General features: G+C 44.8%; 2 protein-coding genes across 2 annotated transcripts; one reads left to right on the plus strand and one right to left on the minus strand.

Moving 5' to 3' along the window:
* The first annotated feature begins 16,780 nt into the window (after positions 1 to 16,780).
* Positions 16,781 to 22,925, plus strand: LOC136536894 (kinesin-like protein KIN-12C). The gene is made up of 15 exons (XM_066529058.1): positions 16,781 to 17,414; positions 17,519 to 17,662; positions 17,757 to 17,840; positions 17,928 to 18,053; positions 18,142 to 18,201; positions 18,305 to 18,358; positions 18,446 to 18,538; positions 19,256 to 19,351; positions 19,527 to 19,672; positions 19,933 to 20,079; positions 20,156 to 20,285; positions 20,372 to 21,301; positions 21,378 to 21,476; positions 21,554 to 22,312; positions 22,407 to 22,925. Exons 1-15 carry the CDS (start codon positions 17,163 to 17,165, stop codon positions 22,653 to 22,655), a joined length of 3,369 nt encoding a protein of 1,122 aa, XP_066385155.1. The 5' UTR covers positions 16,781 to 17,162; the 3' UTR covers positions 22,656 to 22,925.
* Positions 22,926 to 23,050: 125 nt separating this feature from the next.
* On the minus strand, positions 23,051 to 24,776 carry LOC136536982 (uncharacterized). Its single transcript, XM_066529116.1, has 4 exons — positions 24,451 to 24,776; positions 24,222 to 24,350; positions 23,788 to 23,972; positions 23,051 to 23,690 (listed from the first exon to the last, which is right to left on the minus strand). Exons 1-4 carry the CDS (start codon positions 24,733 to 24,735, stop codon positions 23,288 to 23,290), a joined length of 1,002 nt encoding a protein of 333 aa, XP_066385213.1. The 5' UTR covers positions 24,736 to 24,776; the 3' UTR covers positions 23,051 to 23,287.
* Between the last annotated feature and the right edge of the window lie 206 nt (positions 24,777 to 24,982).

Here is a 24,982-nt window from a genome sequence, read left to right on the forward strand (position 1 = left end):
CTTGAGGTAAGCCTTCTTTAACTTAAAGTATTCTTCATGGTCTGATGATGCATCACCAGAAGACTGTCTAGGGTCAGACGGGAATTCGTGGTCTGATGATGCATCACCAGAAGACTGTCTAGGGTCAGATGGGATTGGCGACGGCGTGCGGCGATGGGACGTCTCTCTGTACAATGCAAGCCAAGTTCAAGCCCACAGAATAAGGGGGAGAGTGATCTGATTGAGAAGGCAAACGACTCACTAGACTGTCTGGAGCAGCATGGGACAGAATCATCACTGGTGGCTGCCCCCACCGGTAGATGGTTCTCGAGGCCGCTTTCCGAGCACAACCACGGACAAAGAACTTGGCTCCAGGTCCTTGATCGCATCCAACAAGTTGGGCACATGGTGCATGTAGGCCTCTAGGGTCGGTAGTTCCTCCCATGACTCTGGGAGGTCACCACACAGCCGGTCAGGAGAATAAGACGGCAACGGCGGGCTCTCATTGGGGATGTAGAGCCATGACTTTTGCCACCCCAAGTCCATGGAAGGGTAGTGGTCAAGGCTCAGGTACCTGTCCTCCAATTCGGGACAAAGTTGGATCAAGTCACCCCCCATTCGAGGAGGATGGACCCCCCGAGCGCTGAGCGAACCACCCAGAATAATGACCGCCATAGCTCATAGTGGGCAAGGACTCCTAGGAAGCCCTCACACAGTATGATGAAGACAGAGAGGTGGAGGATCCCCTCTAGGGTCAAGTCATGGAGGCGTAGCCCGTAGTAGTACAGCAACCACCGGAGTAAGGGGTGCGTCGACACCCCAAACCCAAAAGAGTGGAAATGGGCAAAAGAGATGACATCATTCTCCTCCGGCCTTGGCTCCACTTCGGTTCTCGGCGGGACTCTCCACCCGATGACATTAGCGGCCTCCGGGATCACTGTGTTTAGTTGCAGCTCGTCGAACACCTTGTGGTCAATGGATGACTTCGTCTACTACATGGTCATGGTCCTCGTAGGAGGTGTCGGTGGTGCAAAGGGCGTAGTAGGGTGGAGGGCAAAAGCTTTGGGATGGAAGGAGGAGATCTGGGGTGGGAAGGTAGATGGATGATCATAGAAGGCAGCAGATAACCCGTGGAACCACCCCATGACCCACGACCACTGACACGTTTGTGTGGGTGGGTGGTTCGGCTTTGCCCCATCACATCAATGCGACGGGTAGTGAGGCGATGTCCCTGCTAGAACTACCTACTGATGCCACCCGCGCGTGCATCTGCACGGGAATCCAGGAGCCTACAAGATGAAAACGGACGCTGCACGTCGATCATCAATACTACCCAGGTAGTCATGATTTCAAACCACCGGACCTTCTGTGATAAACCTTATTGCTCCACTAGTGTTCGGCTAGTGAAAATTTTAGATGATCGTTCTATCTATAGGGTGCACAAACATTTCAATGGTTGTGCATTCGTCCTATGAGGGTTGCGATCAGCCCAAATCTAAATTCAACTACTCCCTCCGTCCCAAATTGAGGAGTCAGAATTGTCAAATGTGACCAAATAAAAAAACTCAATGTAATAAGAATCAACCGAAGTATATGAAGTATGAAAGAAATAAAGATAAATATAGTTGGACCAACATAATAACTTCATTCCTTTATATACAAAAGTACATTACGTAGTATTTCTCTAATCTCTAATGTCTAAAACATCTCATCTTTTCAAGGGGACTCATGTCAGACGGTTGAAAAATTGCATTCAGTCGATTAACATGAGTGAAGATGACAGAGTCTCCTCCCACAAACATAGTAACACTACTAAGTATTTTCATTTGCTCGAAATTCCTAACACGGACAAAAATCTCGCCACTATCATTGTCTTCGACAACTGTAACGAAGCAATCTTTACCAAGCATATAATGAACTACAGCTTTAACAACGATCAGTTGGGGCTATTGATGAACATGATATCCCTGAGCAACAAGCACCCCTTCTACAATACCTGGCAACTCTCCTAGCCACCAAAGTGCAAGCTTGCTGGTGGTGTAAACATGGGTGTTGTGGTACGACGACATCTCTCGATATACAGAACAAAAAAACACAAGGAAAAATCATTAGAAAAAAAACACATGAAAAAACACTACACCTTGAACAAGCAAGAACCAGTACAAAGCAACAGAATATTGTCTAGTCCATATCTTAGCCTCGATTGAGATCTTGATCCTGACTAGAATAAAATGATAAAGAAACTAAAACTCACCTCAACAAGGACGATCACTATAGTTCTATGGGCAACAGCTGCAATGAAGTTGTAACACTACCTCCTTTCCTTGGCTAGCAACTTGCAAGTGAAAAGTAAAAGAGACCAGGAAGGATATTTATACTCGACGCAAAAGCTAACAAACATTAGAAGACGTGATTCTCCATAGCATTACTAATTACTAATAAAATAGATTCAGAATATGAGCAGTCAGAGTACTAGTTGAGGGGTGGACGTGTTTTCCTGTTCTGATGACAAGAAAGTCTGGCGCATTAAATACACAGAGCTACGGACTTTCTCGTTGTCAAAGCAGGAAAATGCGTCAACCCGACTACTACACTGGCGATTCGAGTAGTAACAGCGACGAGCAATTTGAACGTACTCGAGCGATGGCAAAGTACAGCACTGACTGTGACTCCAGCGAGGAGGAGGATGATCCGGAGTACTGCGACTCATCTAGCAAATCGCTAGAGCACTAGCGAGGAGGAGGATCCATGACTTTTTCCAGGTTGGGAAATCCATGGGGATATCAATAACCCATTTAGTTATTTATGGAGGGTTTTTCATCCCTAGGCCTACCTTCCCCTTGCTTTCAAATTATAGGCCTTAGTTCAAACAGCTGCAAATGCAGTCACACAAATAAAAAATAATCGGCAGATGCAGCGCAACAAGCTACAACGAGTAGGTTTATTTTTTATTTTTTGGTAATTTTTAGGTGTCCAATTCATACATCTTTTAATTATTTATTATCATCCTCTTTTAGTTTTATATTTATTTATATTATTATGAAAAAAACAAAAAGGCAACAACTAACTCATCAGATATATAAACAGGTGCATAGGAGAAAAAATTATAAGACAGATATTAGGTAAGTAACATTTTGTCATAATCATTTCCTATTAAAACATAGAATAAATTTCAGTCTCTGTCGAGCACCGCGCCGAGTAGTCCCGCCAACATGCACTAAAAATTAGAGGTCTTTCTTTTGCCCTCTGCGTGGAAAATAGGTTTACCACGCCATCGATTTTAGATAAGGGCATTCGTGGTAATGTGATGGCCACATAAAAGCACAAAGAGTCGCCGTCTCCGCCTCCATCTCCATTCTCTAGCCGCCCCCTCTGCCACCTCGCTCTGGACCCTAGGCGCCATCGGCATAGCAGCTCGACACCCTCTCCACTCTCTAGCCACACCCTCTCTCATACATTCCGAACCCTAGCCTCAATGATGGTACAAGCCAGATCTAGATCCCCTACCTCGGCACCTGCCATGATCGACCAGATCTGAACCTTAGCCGGAGCTAGATCTTTTACCCCTTCGTTAACGCCAGCCGCACCAGCTCCGTGACCACGATGACAAGACCGGATCTAAACACGGACACGGAGGAAGAGGTACCCAAATTCCTTTTATGATGTGTGCTCTACTGTTGAGGCTGAACCAAGGATATGTAGATAGCGATGGGGTTACATATTTCCTATAGTTGAGTGTAGCTAACATGTGCTTTATTGGATTAATGACTTCCGTATAAGCTGTAGTTACTAGTTAGGCGCTTATTTGCATACTGTTGGTATTTATTAACACAAATAGAATATGAAGGATTTTGCAAGCGCACAGAATACCATTATAGCATTTTCCGAGAGTATTCCAGATATTGTTATTTATATTTTACCACAGGGAAACAATGAAGTAAAGACTTATTGAGTAATAAAGGAATATCTATCAGTCAACATACTAGCATAGCTAGAGCAAGGGGTAAATGTAATAATAGGAATTTATATATAATGACACTTAGGGGATAGATCACTAAGATAATGTAAACTAGTTAACTCAGGAGAACAGAGGTTGAGGTAGATTCCTATGATATTCTTATTATACGGTCAAAGTATATATACATCCAACTATAGTTAAAACTAACTATTCTCTTGTGCACTTTAGGACGCCGCTTAGACAGTAGAGCATCCATAATAGATAACTCTACTGATGCGACTACGGTCCTACAATTTAAGAACCTGTTCAATTCGGCGTGGACTACAAAGAATAGACGGGACTGTCACCACCCGCTGCTACCACACAACTAGAGAACAGGGTGTACTCACATGCAGAGCATCATATAAGCACCATGCTTATATGAGGCTCGGCTACTTAGCCCAATCGATAAACTATAGCAGGCTAAGCGCTCTATGAACCCGCACACAAAAATAAAGATAATCTTAACTAAGCAAGATGTATAGTCAAAGTAAGTATAACCATGTAGATAAGAATGATATAATGATAACAAGTCTCATAACATAAATAAGTGAAGATACAATGGCTTTACCGAGCTTCCGAGACTGGATCTGGAACCTGAGCAAGAGCTCAACTCGACCCTCACTCCCGAGCTACTAATCTACTACATTGGAGAGCTCTAGACCTAATCCTCCTGGTGTGTGTTGATCTGAATGAGAGATATGAATTAGGGTTTTAGGATGGCTCCAGGGAGGAGAGTAGGGGCTGGTATATATAGGTCGGAGCATTAATTCTGGACCCTCGGATCAAACCGACTTGAAAGAATGGCATAGATACAATCTAGGAGGCGGTGGAGAACCAACATTCGAAGGGGAGGCTAACAGGTGGGGCCCACAGGCCAACCAGCCTGTAGGTGGGGTCGGCCGACCCCACCTGGCAGTCTTCTAGGGTTGTTTTCATCGTGGATAATTGCGATTAAATCTAACATTTGGGTCCACTTTGACGGTTTTCAGATTAAACCCTGCTGAAAACACAGATTCATCAAAACTCATGGAATTTATTAGTTTAAACCCCTAGACCTATGTTTGGTGATGGATTTAAGTATATATGTAGGTTATGTTGATGATTTATAATTGATGTTAGTGACCGTCAACACATACTCTTGCTCTGTTTTGTTGATATTCCGTAGAAGCTTTAGTTAATAAATGCCTTTGTAAACTAGAAAGATGGAAGAACTTGGAATACGTGTGGGCCCAAAACCTATGTGTGGTAGAACCACCTGAAATAACACGCTTTCGGAGGCGCTTGTCTTCCACTAGATACTAAGCACCCCAAAAGTTAGCTACATCGAACAGTTCCGTCGAGCACACCCCAAGGGAGAACTCAAAACAATCCACGTTTTACATCCAGAATCCAATAATGAGTATGAGCTTACAATACTTAGTTCATTTCATACAGCCAGAGTTCTTGGAAATCATTTATTACAATATCAGAGTACGGAGTGTGATAATTAAACAGCGTAATGAAAATAAACATCTATCGAAAACAATACGATGACCCGTCTGTGCCCTCCAAAAGAACACTCCACACAAGAGCTACTCCTCAAGCTGCACCTATAATAGGGGTAAAATAAACCCTGAGTACATAATGTACTCGCAAGACTTACCCGACTAGTGGGAATAGCTTCCCGACTCCAAGGAGTATGATAGGCAATATGGGTTTGATGTTTTCTTTTGTTTGCGAAAAGCATTACTAATAGTTCATCCTTACAGTCAAGTTTTATTAGTAGTCATAATTACTTCATTAACTAACTATTCTAGGAAAGCACCTGTTCTACTTTCAAGCAAGGGTTGAGCCATCAGAACCATTTTTCCATCTTTCATCTTCTAGTTCTTACTACGGTGCTAGACCATAGTCAAGTCATACTGTCTCATAGAAATGGCGATTCACAAACCAATGTATCCTAGCTGGGTACCCCAAAACACATGCCTTGTTTGTACCCCAGGCATAAACAAGACCAACCCATTCCACTCCTATCGAGGGGTCTAGGTCCCCATCCAAACTTGGACTCCAATCCCCCACACTTGAAACCCAGACTCAGTATGGTGCTTAGACCTCCACCTTTCCCCGATTCCAATCAGTCAGTCTGAAAAGAGCCAGAACCCACAATAAGAGCGTAACGAGCCTTCCTGCTCCCATAAGCAAGTATATGCTTAGGATAATAAGTCTGTGACCTGACTACCATCCACAGCAACGGACGGTCCTTAATCAGCATAAATAGGAAGGAGCCAATCAATCATAAGAATGAATACCAATGAAGACCAATCATAAGCTAGCAAGATTCTAATTGCTTCCAATCTAGCAATCTTGCTTTGTTCCTTACTACTATCCCATCTTGATCTTGCTTGTTTCTAAAAACCCATTTGGTTCCAATCACATTGTGTCCCTTTGGCCTCTCTACTAATTCCCATACTTGATTTCTTTTGAAATTATTCAATTCTTCATGCATAGCATTCACCCAATCAACATCCTTCAATGCTTCATCTATCTTCTTTGGTTCAATGGATGACACAAATGAGAAGTGCTCACAAAATGAAGCCAATCTTGATCTAGTTTGCACACCTCTTGAAATATCACCAATGATAGTGTCCAATGGATGATCCCTTGCAATATTGGTTGGTTGGAGCATTGAAACTTGATTGCTTGCACTTGCTTGATCATTGGGTTGAGATGATGTACTAGCCACTTGATCTTGTTCATTTTCATGAGAGCCACTTGTACTAGCTTGATTTGTATCATCTTGCACATTTGAGTTAGAGAGCACTTGCACTTGATCATCTTCATCATCATTCACTTGCCTAGGCCTCAATTCACCAACATCTATGTTCTTCATGGCATTTGAAAGTTGAATGCCTCTAACATCTTCCAAGTTCTCATTCTCTTCTTATGAACCCTTGGTTTCATCAAATTCAACATCATGAACTTCCTCAAGAGTACTACTATCCAAATTCCAAACTCTATATGCTTTGCTTGAAGTGGAATAACCAAGTAGGAATCCTTCATTACATTTCTTGTCAAACTTGCCCAGTCTAGTGCCTTTCTTTAAGATATAGCATTTGCAACCAAAGACCCGAAAATATGTAATGTTGGGCTTTCTACCATTCAAGAGCTCATATGGTGTCTTCTCTTTCAATGGGTGACAATAGAGGCGGTTGCTACAATAGCAAGCCATGTTGATAGCTTCGGCCCAAAAAGATTGACTCACATTATACTTACTAAGCATAGACCTTGCCATATCAATGAGTGTTCTATTCTTCCTCTCAACAAGGCCATTTGATTGTGGAGTGTACTTGGCTGAGAATTGATGTCTAATTCCAAATTCATCACACAATTCATCAATTCTAGTGTTCTTGAACTCACTACCATTGTCACTTCTAACTCTCTTGATGGTTATTTCAAACTCATTGTGAATGCCTTTGACAAATGATTTGAATGTTGCAAACACATCACTTTTGTCAACTAGAAAGAATACCCATGTGTATCTAGTATAATCATCCACTATTAGAAAGCCATATTTGTTACCACCAATGCTAGTGTATTGTGTTGGCCCAAACAAGTCCATGTGCAATAACTCAAATACTTTACTAGTGCTCATCATGCTTTTCTTAGGATGGGTGTTTCCAACTTGTTTGCCAGCTTGACAAGAGCTACAAAGCTTATCCTTTTCAAACACAACATCTTTCAAGCCTCTAACTAAATCATGCTTAACCAATCTATTCAATTGTTTCATTCCAACATGACCAAGCCTTCTATGCCATAACCATCTCATGCTAGACTTAGTGAACAAACATGTAGATAATCTAGCTTCACTAGCATTGAAATCAACCAAGTATAGATTCTCATATCTAAAGCCTTTGAAGATCAAGTTAGATCTATCTACACTTATGATCTCTACATCATCTACCCCAAATATACATTTGAATCCAAGATCACACAATTGAGCCACGGATAGCAAGTTGAAGTTCAAGCTCTCTACTAGCAACACATTAGAAATCCTCATGTCATTGGATATTGCAATCTTACTAAGCCCTTTGACCTTGCCTTTGCCATTGTCACCAAATGTGATACTATCATAACCATCATTGCCATTGGTGTTGATTGAGTTGAACATTCTTGCATCACTAATCATGTGTTGAGTGCACCCACTATCAAGAACCCAATGCCTTCCTCCGGCTTTATAATTGACCTACAAAAGAAGATCAATTCTTTTTAGGTACCCAAACTTGCTTGGGTCCTTGAAGGTTAGTCACTAAGCTCTTTGGTACCCAAATGGCTTTCTTCTTTGAGCCCATCCATGGTTTACCAATGAACTTAGCCTTTATACCATTTGCACCCTTTGTAAGTACATAGAAAGAATCAAGCTTAATGGAGGATACATTAGCTTGTGGCTTCTTTTTCATGCACTTTTGCTCTACATGACCAACTTGCTTGCAACTAGTGTAAAATCGACCATTATTCTTCACAAAACTAGTCTTGTAAGGAGCAAAGGTCGCCTTGCCTTTCTTAGAGGTATAGCCCAATCCCTCTTTATAGAGAGAAGCTCTTTGGCTACCCAAGCACATAAGCAAGCGGTCCTCACCACCATAGGCCTTAGCCAAGGTGTGAGTGAGCTTATTGACCTCCTTCTTGAGGTTCTCGTTCTCAACCATTAGTGAGGCATCACAAGTGAGACCATCACTACTAGATGAGGTGGAAGTAGAAGTACTACAAGAAGGGTTAGCAGGAGGAACAATGATAGGCATAGATAATAATTCATCAATTATATCACAAGTTAAGCCTACATTGCAAGTCTCAACATGCTTCTTTTTATTTTACTCATCAAGCAAAGAGGAATGAGCCTTTTCAAGCTTTTTGTGAGCCTTGCCAAGCTTCTCATGGGCTTCCTCTAGCCTATCATGAGATGCATTGAGCTCATCAAAGGCTTACTTAAGGGCTTTTAGTTCCTTACGTAAGCTTTTGCATTCCCTTCTCTTAATGCCAAAGTGTTCTTTAGCATCTTCTAGCATGTCAAATAGTTCATCCTTAGTAGGTTCATCATCATCACTATCACTTTCATTTTCATTTTCATTATCATGTTCCTCATCACTTCCATCATGACAAATTTGTACCTTAGTGGCCTTAGCCATGAAGCATGATGGAGTGTCAAAGAGAGAAGGCTTCTCATTGATAGCAATGCTTGCAAGTGCCTTCTTCTTGGTGGTCTTGTCATCATCACTATCATCATCACTTGAGGAAGCATCACTATCCCAAGTGACCACATATGACCCACCCTTCTTCTTCTTCTTGAAGGTCATCTTGTCCTTCTTCTCTTTCTTTTCCTTCTTGTCCTTCTTCTTGTTCTTCTTGTCATCATCTTTGTCGCTATTGTATGGGCATTGAGCAACAAGATGATCTTTGCTTCCACAATTGAAGCACCTTCTTGACTCTTCCTTGTTCTTGGATGAAGACTTCTTTCTTCTAGCACGGTAGCCCTTCTTCATCATGAACTTGCCAAATCTCTTGATAAAGAGAGCCATCTTCTCATCATCATCATCATCCCATGAGCCATCATCTTCACTTGATGTATCTTGCTTTGCCTTGCCTTTAGATGATGTGGCCTTCAATGCCACACTCTTCTTCTTCTCATCCATCTTCTCATCTTTCTTCTCCTTCTTTTCTTCCTTCTCATCATCATCTCTATATGTATCATCGGTCATTATATCTCCCAACACTTGGTTTGGTGTCATGGTGTCCAAACCACTCCTTACAAGAATAGTGACCAATGTGCCAAATCTTGAAGGTAAGCATCTCAAGAACTTGTGGGAGAAGTCCTTGTCCTTCACCTCTTCTCCAAGTGCTTTTAGATCATTGACAAGCACTTGAAGCCTATGAAACATCTCCGGCACACTCTCATCCTCCTTCATCTTGAAGCTTGTAAACTTTTCCTTAAGAATGTATGCCTTTGCACCCTTCATGGCTTGAGTGCCCTCAAATGATTCTTCCAACTTCTTTCAAGCCTCATGAGCCATCTCAATATTCTTGATTTGCTCAAATGTTCTCTCATCAATTGCATCATGAATGGCACTTAGAGCGATGTCATTGTTTTGGAGAAGCACATCTTCGGCCGCGGTGGGATTCTTCATATCATCAATCTCAATTTTGGTTTTTACCACCTTCTACACTCTTCTATTGATTGACTTGATATGTGTGGTCATCTTTGATTTCCAATATGGATAATTTATGCCATCAAATTGGGGTGGCTTCTTGGTGTTGTTGATTTGAGCCATTTTTTTACACCGAAGGTTGTTAAGCCTCAAATCACGGTGACCTCGGCTCTGATACCACTTGAAAGGTCCTAATGGCTAGAGGGGGGTAAATAGCCTATTAAAAATCTCTACAACAACACTTAGCAAACTGGTTAGACAATTATGAGGCGAAGCAAATGTTGCGCTAGCCTACTAAAATTGCAAGCCACCTACCACAATTCTAGTTTATATAGTTTCTATCCACACAATAGCAACGTTACTACACTAAGTGCGCTCTCAAATGCTAACTAAAGAGCCACACTATCAAACTAACAAGCTCTCACAACTAGCTACACTAAAGAGCTTGACAACTAGTTTGTGGTAATATAAAGAGAGTGAGCAAGATGGTTATACCGCCATGTCGAGGAAGGAGCCAATCAATCACAAGAATGAATACCAATGAAGACCAATCACCTTGAAATCAAATGATGACACAATGATTTTTTATCGAGGTTCACTTGTGAAAGGTCTTAATATGGCTAGAGGGGGGGTGAATAGCCTATTTAAAAACTACAAATCAACTAGAGCAATTTGATTAGTATAACAAATAGCAAAATGCAAACTTGCTCTAGCTCTACAAGGGTTGCAAGCCACCTATCCAATAATTCTAGTTGTTATGATAACTAGGCACACAATCCACTAGGTCACTACTCACTAAGAGCTCTCACAATAGATGAACTTAATCCATAAAGCAAGTTCTCAATTCTAGCTACACTAAAGAGCTTGATATAGCTAGTTTGCGTTAATGTAAATGAGTAAGTGAGATGATTATACCGCCGCGTAGAGGAGTGAACCAATCACAAGATGAATACTTTATCAATCACCAGGAGAATACCAAAGGGCAAGAGACAACCAATTTTCTCCCGAGGTTCACGTGCTTGCCAACACGCTACGTCCCCATTGTGTCGACCAACACTTGGTGGTTCAGCGGCTAAGAGGTGTTGTACGAACCTCGTCCACACAATTGGACACCACAAAAACCTACCCACAAGTGAGGTAACTCAATGACACGGGCAATCCACTAGAGTTACCTTTCGGTGCTTCGCCGGGGAAGGTACTAATCCCCTCACAATCACCGGAGATGGCCACGAACAATCACCAACTCGTGCCAATCCTCCTCCGCTGCTCCAAGCCATCTAGGTGGTGGCAACCACCAAGAGCAACAAGCAAATCCCGTAGCAAAACACGAACACTAAGTGCCTCTAGATGCAATCACTCAAGCAATGCACTTGGATTTTCTCCTAATCTCACAATGATGATGGATCAATGATGGAGATGAGTGGGAGGGCTTTAGCTAAGCTCACAAGGTTGCTATGTCAATGCAAACGACCAAGAGAGTGAGCTTGAGCCAGCCATGGGGCTTAAATAGAAGCCCCCATGAAATAGAGCCGTTGTACCCCTTCACTAGGCACAACGCGGGGTGACCGGACGCTCCGGTCATATTGACCGGACGCTGGACCTCAGCGTTCGGTCACGCGATGCGTGCCACATGTCCCCTCTCTTCAAAAGTCGATCGCCCGATCTCAATGGTCAAGTGATGAGCGGACATAGCAGCTCAAAGTGACCGGACGCTGAACCCCAGCGTCCGGTCGTTTCCAGTAAGCATCCAGAGATGACTTTTCTCGACTGGACGCGTCCGGTCACCCTTGACCGGACACAACCAGCGTCTGGTCACTCGGTGACGCTTTTGTGTGCTGCTAGACAGCAAGACTAGATGCTGCCTTCCAGCGTCCGGTCGCTGAGTGACCCAGCGTCTGGTCACTGTATGACCAGTGAGACTAACTCCTTTTCACCTCTATCTTCTTTATCCTTGCGCAAATGTGCCAACCACCAAGTGTATCACCTTGTGCACATGTGTTAGCATATTTTCACAAATATTTTCAAGGGTGTTAGCACACCACTAGATCCTAAATGCATATACAATTAGTTAGAGCATCTAGTGGCACTTTGATAACCACATTTCACTACGAGTTTCACCCCTCTTAATAGTACGGCTACCGATCCTAAATGTGATCACACTCACTAAGTGTCTCGATCACTAAAACAAAATGGCTCCTACTATTTATACCTTTGCCTTGAGCTTTTTGTTTTTCTCTTTCTTCTTTTCCAAGTTCAAGCATTTGATCATCACCATGCCATCAACGTAATTATGATCTTCACCATTGCTTCATTACTTGGAGTAGCGCTACCTATCTCATAATCATTTTGATAAACTAGGTTAGCACTTAGGGTTTCATCAATTAACCAAAACCAAACTAGAGCTTTCAACTTGCTTGCCGACAAGCTAGTCCTCGTTGTGGCGATTCACTCACTTGGAGGTTCACGCGCTAATTGGCATCACATGCCAAACCCTCAATAGGGTGCCACACAACCAACATAAGATGAGGATCACACAAGCCATGAGCAATCCACTAGAGTACCTTTTGGCTCTCCGCCGGAGAAAGGTCAAGAACCCCTCACAATCACCACGATCGGAGCCAGAGACAATCACCAATCTCCGCTCGACGATCCTTGTTGCTCCAAGCCATCTAGGTGGTGGCAACCACTAAGAGTAACAAGCGAATCCTGTAGTAAAACGTGAACACCAAGTGCCTCTAGATGCAAACACTCAAGCAATGCACTTGGATTCTCTCCCAATCTCACAAAAATGTTGAATCTATGATGGAGATGAGTGGGAGGGCTTTGGCTAAGCTCAAAAGGTTTCTATGTCAATACAAATGGCCAAGAGAGTGAGCTTGAGCCGACCATGGGGCTTAAATAGAAGCCCCAACGAAATAGAGCCATTGTACCCCTTCACTGGGCACAACTCGGGGTGACCGGACGCTCCGGTCAGATCGACCGGACGTAGGACCCCAGTGTCTGGTCACCCGATGCTTGCCATGTGTCATCGGCTTCAAACGCTGATCGCCCGATCTCAACAGTCAAGTGATGACCGGACACGCTGCTCGAAAGTGACCGGACGCACCAACACCAGCGTCCGATCGTTTCCAGTAAGGTACCAGAAGCAAAAAATCATGATTGGACGCATCTGGTCATGCTCGACCGGACTCACCCAGCATCCGGTCACTCAACGTCTCCCCTGTGCGCTGCATATGTCATCATACATCATACTGACCAGACTCAGGCCCTGAGCGTCTGGTCATTTCTTGCGCCAGCGTTCGGTCATGAGACTGAAACCACACGCTCACTGCTACCACTGACTGGACGCGCCGGTCCTACCGAGACCAACGTCCGGTCACTTACAGTGACCTCCATCTTTTATGTATAGAGCACCGGTGGCACCATCAGACTGTCCGCACTCTACGGGCGGACACTCTGCCGGTGAAGTTTCTAACCCTTGCTCAAATATGCCAACCACCAAGTGTATCACCTTGTGCACATGTGTTAGCATATTTTCACAAATATTTTCAAGGGTGTTAGCACTCCACTAGATCCTAAATGCATATGCAATGAGTTAGAGCATCTAGTGGCACTTTGATAACCGCATTTCGATATGAGTTTCACCCCTCTTAATAGTATGGCTATCGATCCTAAATGTGATCACACTCACTAAGTGTCTCGATCACCAAAAACAAATTGGCTCCTACCACTTATACATTTGCCTTGAGCCTTTTATTTTTCTCTTTCTTCTTTTCAAGTCCAAGCACTTGATCATCACCATGGCATCGCCATCATCATGTCATGATCTTCATTTGCTTCACCACTTGGAATGTGCTACCTATCTCATGATCACTTCGATAAACTAGGTTAGCACTTAGGGTTTCATCAATTCACCAAAACTAAACTAGAGCTTTCACCCTTGGCCCCGTGAAGCGACCGAGCAAACGACGACCCGGGGCGGCTACCTACTTCGGGTACGATGCCCCTAGGAACCAGGAGACGATGACGAAGGCCACGACGGACACCGCGTTGTACAGGACGGCTGATGAACCACCATTGAGGCTACCGTGCCGCCACGGCCGGCACAGTAGCGCCACGTCACATTCTACCGCAATGGGGCCAGAAGGCCATGACGATAGCCACGACTAGACGTGCACTAGAAGATAGCGTAGCTTGTAAGCCAAGTTAGCTAGGCCCTCTCTCAGGCTCTCGACCCTTCGATCGGGAGAACCTCCTCTTTGTATAAACCCTGGCCCTGAACTCTATATAAGGGCAGCCAGGGCACCCATCTCGGGACACGATTCACATCCTCTACTATTCTATTCATTCACCATTGTAGTAGGGCTTCTGAAGCTACTCTTCGGGCAGCCTTTTGCCTAGCATAGGACCTTCCATCTCTTCCACCTTTCTTGCACCCCCATTGTAAGAACTTCAAAGCATTCAAGTTACTAGTCTGGTTTACAAAACACCGATATACATGCTAGCTACACCACCGTGGGTGTGCAAGGTTCCTCGGCAAGGGCACAACATGGTAGAACGAACGTGCAGACGATGATGTTGAAACCTTTCACAAATCAATGATAAAATCCAGTAAGTCCATGAAAATTTTGCACTTATGAGACCATTGTGGGCATTCTTTTTTTTTGAAATCAAAGACTCATAACTTTATTACGTCACACTGGATTCGTGGAAACCATAGATCACTAAAGTATTTACAAACTCTGGGAGGGGATCTACCCATAAAAAGGATAGATCCGGATCCTAAGACAAACGCGTGCAAGCTAACTCATGTGAACAATTGTTACAAGAATGTGGAACATAACACAACTCAAAAGAATCAAACTATGTATCTAAAAGAAATTTAGACTCTCTGAACAGAGAGCCTCCAGCTGAATGATCATATTTAGAAGATCTGAGAGCCTTCACCAAAACTAGGGAGTCTGATTCCAGTTAAATTTGCATCATATCTGTTGTCGCGGTGATTGCTTTAAACAAGCATGGGCTTCTGTACATAGAGCATCATGTACTTTATACAATTTTCATGCGCCTGCCAGCACCATTGAACCTTCATGGTCCCTCACTACAAAACCCCATGCTCCACTCTTTCTCCCTTGGAGAAAAGCACCATCAAGATTAATTTCACAAAGGTGATTGCTTTAAACAAGCATGGGCTTCTGTACATAGAGCGTCATGTACTTTATACAATTTTCATGCGCCTGCCAGCACCACTGAACCTTCATGGTCCCTCACTACAAAACCCCATGCTCCACTCTTTCTCCCTTGGAGAAAAGCACCATCAAGATTAATTTCACAAACTCTAATTTAGGCGGACACCATCGTACGCTTTGTTTCATAGGTTTATCTATTTTTGTCTCGCCACAGCATAGAGCAAACTAGATTCATGGACATAGCTCTATATACAACCTCCTCTATCGACTCCACTTGTTCTCCAACATTTGCTTTATTGCGTGCATCCCACCATGCCCAAAGGAGGTTTGTCACTTTTGCCCTTGTTTCTTGCTCTAGAGATAGAATATTCAACACCATATTCTTTGTTGAGGTCAACTCTAAAAGCTCAGCTCAGATATGTTCTATGGACATTGCTCTCCAACATTTCTTCACCATTTTGCATTCTTAGAAAGCAATGCCCTCCATCTTCATCAAAACGCCAACAGACTGGACAACGTGTGTCAATGTCCATACCCCTGTGTAAGATATGAGTACGCAAGGGCATTCGCCAACTCTAAATAACGTGCACCTTGACTTTATCTACCTCAATCTCCTACGGAGTCACGATAGTCCAGAAAGGATACTCGTTCGATGCAAAACGTGCACATCTCGAGGTTACCAAATAAGCGTGCAACACGCAAAACCTCAAAAACAACACTTAAATGGTCAAGACTAGTTGTACATCAAAACATCATCAAAATAAAAACCACCACAATTTTTTCAATAAAATAACGTAAAATCTTGTCCATTAATCGCGTGAAAGTATGTAGATGCATTAGTTAAACCAGAAACCATTCATACAAGCCGACTTTAGTGATATCCACTATGCAAGTCAACTTTAGAAGAAAAAAAAATCACTAATTGGCTTACCTTCGTAGTCTAAACTTGTCCCATGTGGTTTTATATTTTAAAGCTGATCATTCATAGAGATTGTTCCGTTGATTATATTTCTTAAGTTTCTGAATTTTTCAAGAATGCTTGAGCCTGTATATTCAGAGCCCGTTTGGCCGGGCTCTGAGCGGCTCCGAGCAGCTCCGGTTCCTCTTACTCCTCCCCTGTTCATTCCCTGCAGTGACACTGTTCACCGGAGCTGTTTTTCTCTCTTCTCCTTTCCCCTCTCACTGACAGCGCCGGAGCCGGAGAAGCTCGTTTTTTTTTGCTCCTCCGGCTCCAACTCCTGCGCGCTACAATTGCGCTACAGTATGGAAGCCAGGGCCGGCGGGAGCCCGGCCAAACGCGCCCTCGGGCAGTCAAGCTTGCTTGAGTCCGGGAAATCTTTGACAATGATCGAGCCTAGCTGCCTAGGTAATTCATCCACAGATGATCTGGCCCGCCAGCTTTCCACGACGCATCCGACGCAGGGTTCTGGCCTTTGGCACGGACACCGCTCCCCAACGGCTAGTTGCGGTCCGGTAACCCCACGGGGCAGCGTACGAGACCTCCCACGAGCCCATGTGGCCCAGCGCCCGACCGTCCATCACGAATCAGCCGGTCGGATCGAGCCAACCGCTAGGCTATCGTTTTCCACCCCCGCCGCCTCCCCCGTTTCAAAAGTTTTCGAATTAAATTCCAACGGACGGGACAGTCACGCGCATCCGCCCCGCATCTCTCATCTTTTACAAGCAAGCGAGATTGCGAGAAGCGTCCCTCCTCGTCTCCTCCTCCCTTCCCCTCTCCTCCCCGCTCTCGATTCCCTTGATTCTGCTAGCCGATCGGCGTCTCGCCGGAGTAATACACAGCAGCAGTAGGAGGCCATGGAGATGCTGCGGCGGAACCTGAAGCGGCAGGCGTCGCGCTCGCTCTCCGCCTTCGCCGGCGCCGCATCCCCGCGCGCCGCCGACCAGGAGAACCTCCACCCCAACCTCGCCTCCTCGCCGCCGGCGTCGCCCGCCAAGGGCGCCTCCTCGCCACGCCCCAAGCAGCCAGCGGCTGCGGCTGCGGCTCCGCCGGCGGCCACCAACGGGGAGGATCACTCCACGGCCGCTACCACCGCGCACTCCGTCAAGGTACTGTGCCATGCATGGATTCACCCGATCCGGCTTCCTACCAGGGTAATTTGGGATCTGAGGAGGGTTGCGAGCTTGTTCGTGATGTGTGGGGATGCGCGCAGGTGGTGGTGAGGGTGCGGCCGACGGTGAGCCGCCCGGTGGACGGCAAGGATCTGTGGTTCGTCCGCAAGACCGCCCCAGACTCGGTCGCTGTCGGCGACCGGTCCTTCCCAGTGGATGGCGTCCTCGAAGACAGGGCCTCTCAGGTATACAAGCAAGCTTAAAACCCATTTACACCGAGTAGCATGCCCAATCGTGCGCGACTCTGAACGAATTCTGCGAATTGGTGATTGTTTGCAGGCCGATGCGTTCGATCTGGTGGGATTGCCCATGATCGAGAACGCCCTGGCCGGATTCAATACATCCCTCGTCTGCTATGGCCAGGTACTACTACTAATCCAAGCACTCCGTCTCGTGTTCTCTGCTCCTCGGTTCCTGTTGCTGATGCTTGTATGTGTCCGATGCTACTAGAGTGGCACCGGGAAGACGTACACCATGTGGGGCCCTCTCGGCGCCATGGTTGACAGTGGCTCTGACCATGCTGACCGGGGCGTCGTTCCTCGGGTTTTCCAGAACCTGTTCTCTCGAATCCAAAGAGTAAGGAGGTTCTTCACCTGTCCTTTAGTTTTTGGTAAATAAATTGTGAGTGATCTTGTTGACTTGACGTTGCTCCTTCCCTGTGTAGATGCGAGAGAGTTCTCCTGAGAAGCAGACGAGCTACCAATGCCGTTGCTCGTTCCTCGAGGTGTGCAGTTATTTGGTTGTTTTCAACTGAACCGTGTCTTGGAAATGGTTTCTAGAGCCGAAATCAGAAATGACATATGATTTGCTTTTCCAACTTGTTGCAGGTACATAACGAGCAGATCAATGATCTGTTGGAACCATCTCAGCGTGACCTGCAGGTACATTATTCGACAAGAAAATTATCCTGAAATTGCAGTTGCTATTGGTTTATGCAGATATCACATCCAACTTCACTCTTTTTTTAGATAAAAGAGAATGCTGGCAATGGTATCCATGTTGAGAACTTGACTGATGAGTACGTGTCAACAGTAGAGGATATCAATCAGATCTTGATGAAGGTATAAGATAACTTCCAATTCATGTTGTTCTCTCTATGTTCCTGGACAGTGGATGCTCTGGTCAGGCATGAACAGTGAATTTGCAGGTTTATCTGGCAATTTTTGCTACTGAATTTGCAAGTTGGCAACATAGAAAAGATTAACGAACTTTCTAAATTATTGGAGGGGTTGATTAATTTTTCTAAAGTTATATATTTATCTGGAGCAGGCTTTTGATCGCTCATCATGTGTTCTAGATAAACATTTTTATGCTTCCGTCAAGGCTATAGTTGGAGAATAGAATAAATCCAATATTACAATTTCAAGTTATGATTATGTTCTTATAGGAACAAATTTCACCAATAAGAGTAACACAAAAGTTTGTCATTTAGCTTCTCTTCTATTATTTTCGAACTGTAATCTTTTCATCTGATCATCTCTATACTGTTGTGGAATGAAACCAAGATATCACGCTGGTGTAACCAGCATGCAACACCATCCGGAATATAAAAGCTTGCTTTGATATCAAGACTCGCTTGATTCGTATTTAATGCATGCGTATCTCTAAAATTTCTGTAACTACAGCAGCAGCTATGCATCAGTGTTTTGTTTACCATAGTCGTAGTGTTATTGTGGCTATTGTTGATTAGTCTGTTTTGTAAGGATGCTTCTCTTGATTAGTAGGATAGTTCTTTGGATTAGTGTTCTCATGATAACCGAGTTTATTTTTCTTTACAGGGACTGTCAAACAGAAAAGTTGGTACCACCAGTATGAACTTGAAAAGTTCCCGCTCTCATGTGATATTCACCTGCATTATTGAAGCATGGAGCAAGGTACATGCTCTTTTTTTTGGCTGGCTCTAGGTTCTTTGTTGCATATTGTAATAACTGTCAGCCTTTCTAAATCTCAGGATTTCACCTTCATATTCTGTCTTGAAATAATAAATATATCAGATGTTTATAGGATGTACATCTGATGATTTATCTTTTGGATTTGCTCTCTTCACAGGGTTCATCAAATGGGTTTAGCAGTTCAAGAACTAGCAGAATTACCTTTGTTGACCTTGCTGGTCCTGACACTGATGAACTTGATGGTGCAGCAAAGCATTCCACAAAGGAGGAAAGACATCTTAAGAAGTCTCTTTCAAGGCTTGGGTATGTAAATCTGTAATTGCTTCTTTGATATTTTTTCGCTATCAGCTTGATTCAGTTATACCAAGACCGCAGTTCATCATTTCCTTTATTTTTCTTGGTGCACCTAGATTAGTTTCCCTGTCTTGATGTCCTATGGGCCTCTGAATGCAATATGCCAAATTGCCCTTTTTTTAAGGAAAAAAATGTATGATTGAGATACTCCTCTGTGAACAAAATATTTAGAAAATCCAAAGCCTCACAAGTGCATGCTGTCATTTCAGGAAACTAGTCAACGTTCTTTCAGAAACTCCAGAGTCCCATAAAGTTGATTTACCATATGAGCAATCCCGTTTGACACATGTGCTGAAGGATACACTAGGTGGCAACTCCAGGGTTATATTTTTGTGTTCAATTTCTTCAGAGCACAGGTATTTTCTGTTCTTGTGTTCCTTTTATGCCTTTTATTACATATTCTTGTGTTGATCAGTACATTGGGAACTGCAGATGCAGATCTGGAACCTTAAGTACACTAAGATTTGGTGAGCGAGCAAAGCTAATGCCAAACAAACCTGTGATAAATGAGATATCAGAAGATGATGTTAATGGTTTGAGCGATCAGATACGTCAGTTAAAGGTATTACCTCAGAGCTCATAAGCATGTAGAATTACCTACATTACCTACAATCTACACAGACTTGCTAATTATTTAATTTCTTGCAGGATGAACTCATAAGAACAAAGTCTGGAGACACCACAACTTGCAAGGCTGGATACTTCAGTGCACAAAGTGCCCGTGAAAGCTTGCATACTTTGCGAGTGAGCCTCAACCGCTCTCTTATCTTGCCTCACATAGAAGTTGATTCAGAGGAAGAAATGGATGTTGATGAAAAAGATGTGCAAGAACTGCGTGATCAAATTAGCAAGCTTCACTCTTCATCTGAAGATACCTTTGATGACTTCATGGATGCGGAGAGTGGAGATGAAAACACTCCTTGTTCTATGGGAAGAAGTGGAGAAGATGATCAAGTTATCATAGATGATTTTGAAGGTCCACAACAGGAAGAGCACAAAGAAGTATCTAACAACACAAATGCTATTGAAGACCTCGGTTCTGACAGAAAATCTAGTCTATCAATTAGTGCCTCCCCACGGTTGTCACCTATTCAGGATCCTACATTGTGCTCTTCTCCAAAGATCCACAACAAGGCAAGAAAGAGCATCACTTCACCGGGGCTATCACCAAGCAAGCTTAGAGTATCTGACAGCCCAGCTGATAGAAATGTCGAAGTGCGTAGAAATAGTGCAGTTCGGTCCTCTCTACAATCAAGCAAGCTTAGCCCCACTGACTCACTGGCTGCAAGTCTCCAACGTGGCTTGCACATTATAGAGTATCATCAACAGGATCCAGCCCCACGAAAATCATTTATTGGCCTTTCATTTGACCATTTTGCGGTGAATCCTCGTCAGTCAACAGCAAAGTTCAGTTCAGTTGCTCAGGCTCTACCTGAGGACCAAGGAAGCAATCTTTGTTCATCCTGCAAGAAGCCAATGAACACAAATGAAAATCAGACAGAAAATGTAAACTCAGACAAACAGATTGTGTTAGCCTTGGGTGCCACATCTAATGAATCAGCTAGCGCTTCAATTAAGGTTTGTCTTTCAAGCTATATGATTGGACTATTTTTATTTGATTCGTATCATCTACTTAACCATTTAAATTGACCAGGATGGCAACATAACCAAGGAAATTGCTTCCAAGAGAGAAACTGAGCTTGAAGCTTTATGTGAAGAACAAGCAGCAAAGATCAAGGAGCTGAGCACTTTGGTATGTACAGAGATGAATCAAATATACTTCAGACAGTTATTTCCGTTTCATTTACATTTTCATCTGTTGTGTTGCAGATTGACCAATATAAGAACAGGTCAGAAGATGGCCCAGATTCAAATGGTATGGCACCTGCAGAACTAACTAGCGAAGGCAAGGTTGCTGAACAATGTCATGATAGTAAGGTGTCACTCAACGTGAGTGAGAGGGAGGCACTTCTTGCTGAAATCGAGAGTCTGAAGGAGCAACTCAAAAACCAGACTACTGTATCAACAACTGATAGCCTTCTTGATCAGTTAAGGAACGGCAGCACAGACCAGGAGTATGAACTTGACAAAGAAAGGCAGAAATGGATGGAGTCTGAGAGCAAGTGGATCTCACTCACTGAAGAGCTGAGGGTCGATCTAGAATCAAACAGGATGCATGCAGAGAAGACCGAGATGGAGCTCTGCAATGAGAAGAAGTGCACGGCAGAGCTGGATGACGCTCTTCAACGAGCGATGTACGGCCACGCTAGGATGGTTGAGCATTATGTTGAGCTCCAGGAGCTGTATAATGATCTTCTCGAGAAGCACCGCCGAGTGATGGAAGCGATCTCTGAGGTGAAGAGGGCGGCTGCCAAAGCAGGCAGGAAGGGCTGTGGGACGGCCTTTGCTGCTGCCCTTGCCGCAGAGCTTTCCACGGTGAGAATCGACCGAGAAAAGGAGAGGGCTCAGCTGAAAGAACAGAACAGAAGGCTCCGCATTCAGCTACGAGACACTGCTGAAGCTGTTCATGCTGCTGGAGAACTGCTCGTCAGATTGAGAGAAGCTGAGGAAGCATCTACACTAGAAAAGGTCAGTTCAAACTTCAAACTAGTCATTGGTGTTCTTGTCTAGTTATCGTACAAGGTAAAAGACAACTGAATTGTGTGCTTCCGCTGTTTTGCAGGAGAGGACTGCCGCGTTGTTGCAAGAGAACGAGAAGCTGAAGAAGCAGCTGGAGAAGCTGAGGAAGAAGCACGAGATGGAGCTGGAGACGATGAAGGTGCACCTTGCGGAGAGCCGGCTGCCCGAGTCGGCTTTGGGTGCCTTCTACCACCACGAGAACGAGAGGACGCCGGAGTACTCGTGCGATGCTCCATTGACGCACGATGACGATCAGTCTTGGCGGGCGGCCTTTGCATCTGCCTACGAGTGAATGGAGTTATGCCTTTGCATCTGCCTACGAGTGAATGGACCTGATTGGATTGCTTGGGAGTTGAGACTCGTCAACTGAGCCTGGTTGACAATTGGGAAATGGGGATTTCTTGGACCTTTTTCTTTTCTTTCTACATGACGTTTAATTATAATATGGACAAGAGCATGTAACTGATTCATCTGCCATCTGTCTGAGCAAAATTTCCGTTTATACTGTAGTAAGTTGTATTAAAATGTATTTGTCTGAGTTTGCAGATATGTCTTGAGCCTCTGTGATTAAACTTGTATTGCAAATATTTCTGTTTTTTCTGTTTTATTGTGGGTCTTGAACTCTTGATTAAACTTGTATTGCAAATATTGCTGCAATGGTCAAACAAATACAGTAATCGCATCTCATTTTAGCTTGAACATAACTCTTGTACTCATCACCACCGTTGTCAATCAAAACCTAAAATTCAGATGTACAGACTGTTCTCAGAACATTGCTTCCAAGGGTTAAAAGGTTGTTTTGTTTTATGTGATCCACTTGAAGAACTTGCTAAATGACAATGTGTTCTGACCAAATGAGGATGAAACGGACCAAAGAAACAAAGATAAATCTAGCAAAAAGCTTCCACCTTCCCTCATCACTCATCAGCTTGCTGCATACGAAGTTCGGTGCTGCTTCACCTGTGGCGATATTTGGTAACTTCTTTGGGCAGCAGGAACATTGTAGAACTCTGCAAGGTACTCCAAAGCTTCATGATTCCCATCACAAACCTTCCAAAGTGACGCCACTTCCCCCGGAGCAACCGTGCCCCACTCCTGGCAGTCATTCAGAAAGTCCAGCAGCTTGGAGTAATAAGAATCGTAGTTGAGAAGCAAGAACGGGACCGGGAGTGCTGACCCGATCCTCTCCAGTTGAATCAGCGCCATGATCTCAAACAACTCGTCCAGTGTCCCAACCCCTCCTGGCAGTGCAACCACAGCCGTTCTGTCAGTAGGGCTGCTCCGCACCGCAGCATCGACTAGCCCATGCTTCCTCGCTGAGAAGAACCTGAAATTCAGCTTAGCGCATAGTGATCGCCATGTCTCATAAGTTGTGCATCCACTAGGTGAATCTTATTTTTGCATCCTCAGGAAAATTCAGGTACCTGCATGTGAGGTAGGTCTCTGGTGGCAGGTAAGGATGGAAGCCTGAGCTTGTCCATTCACCTGCCTCCTTTGCAATCTTCAAGCCGCCAACCGGCTTATCTGCCTCAAGGGCGCCTTTGATGGCAGCATCCATGAGCCCAGGGCCAGCTCCGGTCCATGTGGTGCAGTCGAGCAGCCGAGCTATCTGTTGATGCAAATACAGGTAGCTGACCAAATGCATAAAGATCTGCCAATGGCTCTCATGTCTACACTACACTCTACAGCTACTTGCAGTCGAATTCGATGCAATGGCTCATGTCTGAATAAATCGTTTACGGCATTCTCTAACAGTCTAACTCTTCAAGGAACTATGTTAGTTAGGCCAAGAATATGCCTGCTGCAACTAGCAACATGTTGTGAATGCTAGTAGATTGCTAATAGTAGTAGTGCTTGCCTCTCTGGCGAGCTCGGTGGTTTGGAGGAAGTGCGGGTGCGTGGGCGGGACCCTGGAGGAGCCGAGGTAGACGGCGCCCCTGCCAAGGCGGCGGACGAGGTCGAAGCACCGCGCCATCTCCTCCCTCACCTGCACAGGCAAACCAGGAGCCCAAGAGTGAGGCCACGGAGCTGGGACTGGCAGGAACGACGACGAGCGACGGGCCGGGCCGGGGATAGCAAGGGGTCACCTCGCGGGGGCTGCTCCTCGGAGGACCCAAGGCCGAGCCGGCTTCCGCCTCCGCCTTGAGCTCTCCCAGCTGCCGCCGCCGCTGGTCGCCGGTCGCGGCGGCGATGGCGCCGCGGGGACGGGCTCCCCCGCCGCCGCAGAGGCTAAGCGAGGCCGGCAGGGGCGGACGCGGGCGCCAACAACAAGGAAGGGCGCGGCGCTGGCTGTGCCTGAACCCGAGAGAGGGACGGAGCTGGGGTCCGATTTCGGCCCCAACCGAGCTCGCCGCCGCCGCTTCCATGGACATGTGCCCCGTTGGTTTGATAAGCTACGGCTGAAAGCAGCGTGGGCTAATTTGTCCTGAGAAAAAAAAAACTGTTTGTTAAGCAAATAGAGCGATGGGTGGTGAAATGGTGAGTGTCCTAGCCTGGATACCTCAGTCCAGGAGTCCAGCTCCAAAGTCCAGACAGCAGGCAGCGACAGACATATGCGCGGGCGCGTGACTGATGTTGTTTTGTTGTGAGAGAAAAATACTGTATTATGACTGATAAGCA

This window comes from Miscanthus floridulus, chromosome 1 (genome assembly GCF_019320115.1).
Source record: "Miscanthus floridulus cultivar M001 chromosome 1, ASM1932011v1, whole genome shotgun sequence".
NCBI classification, from domain to species: Eukaryota; Viridiplantae; Streptophyta; class Magnoliopsida; order Poales; family Poaceae; genus Miscanthus; species Miscanthus floridulus.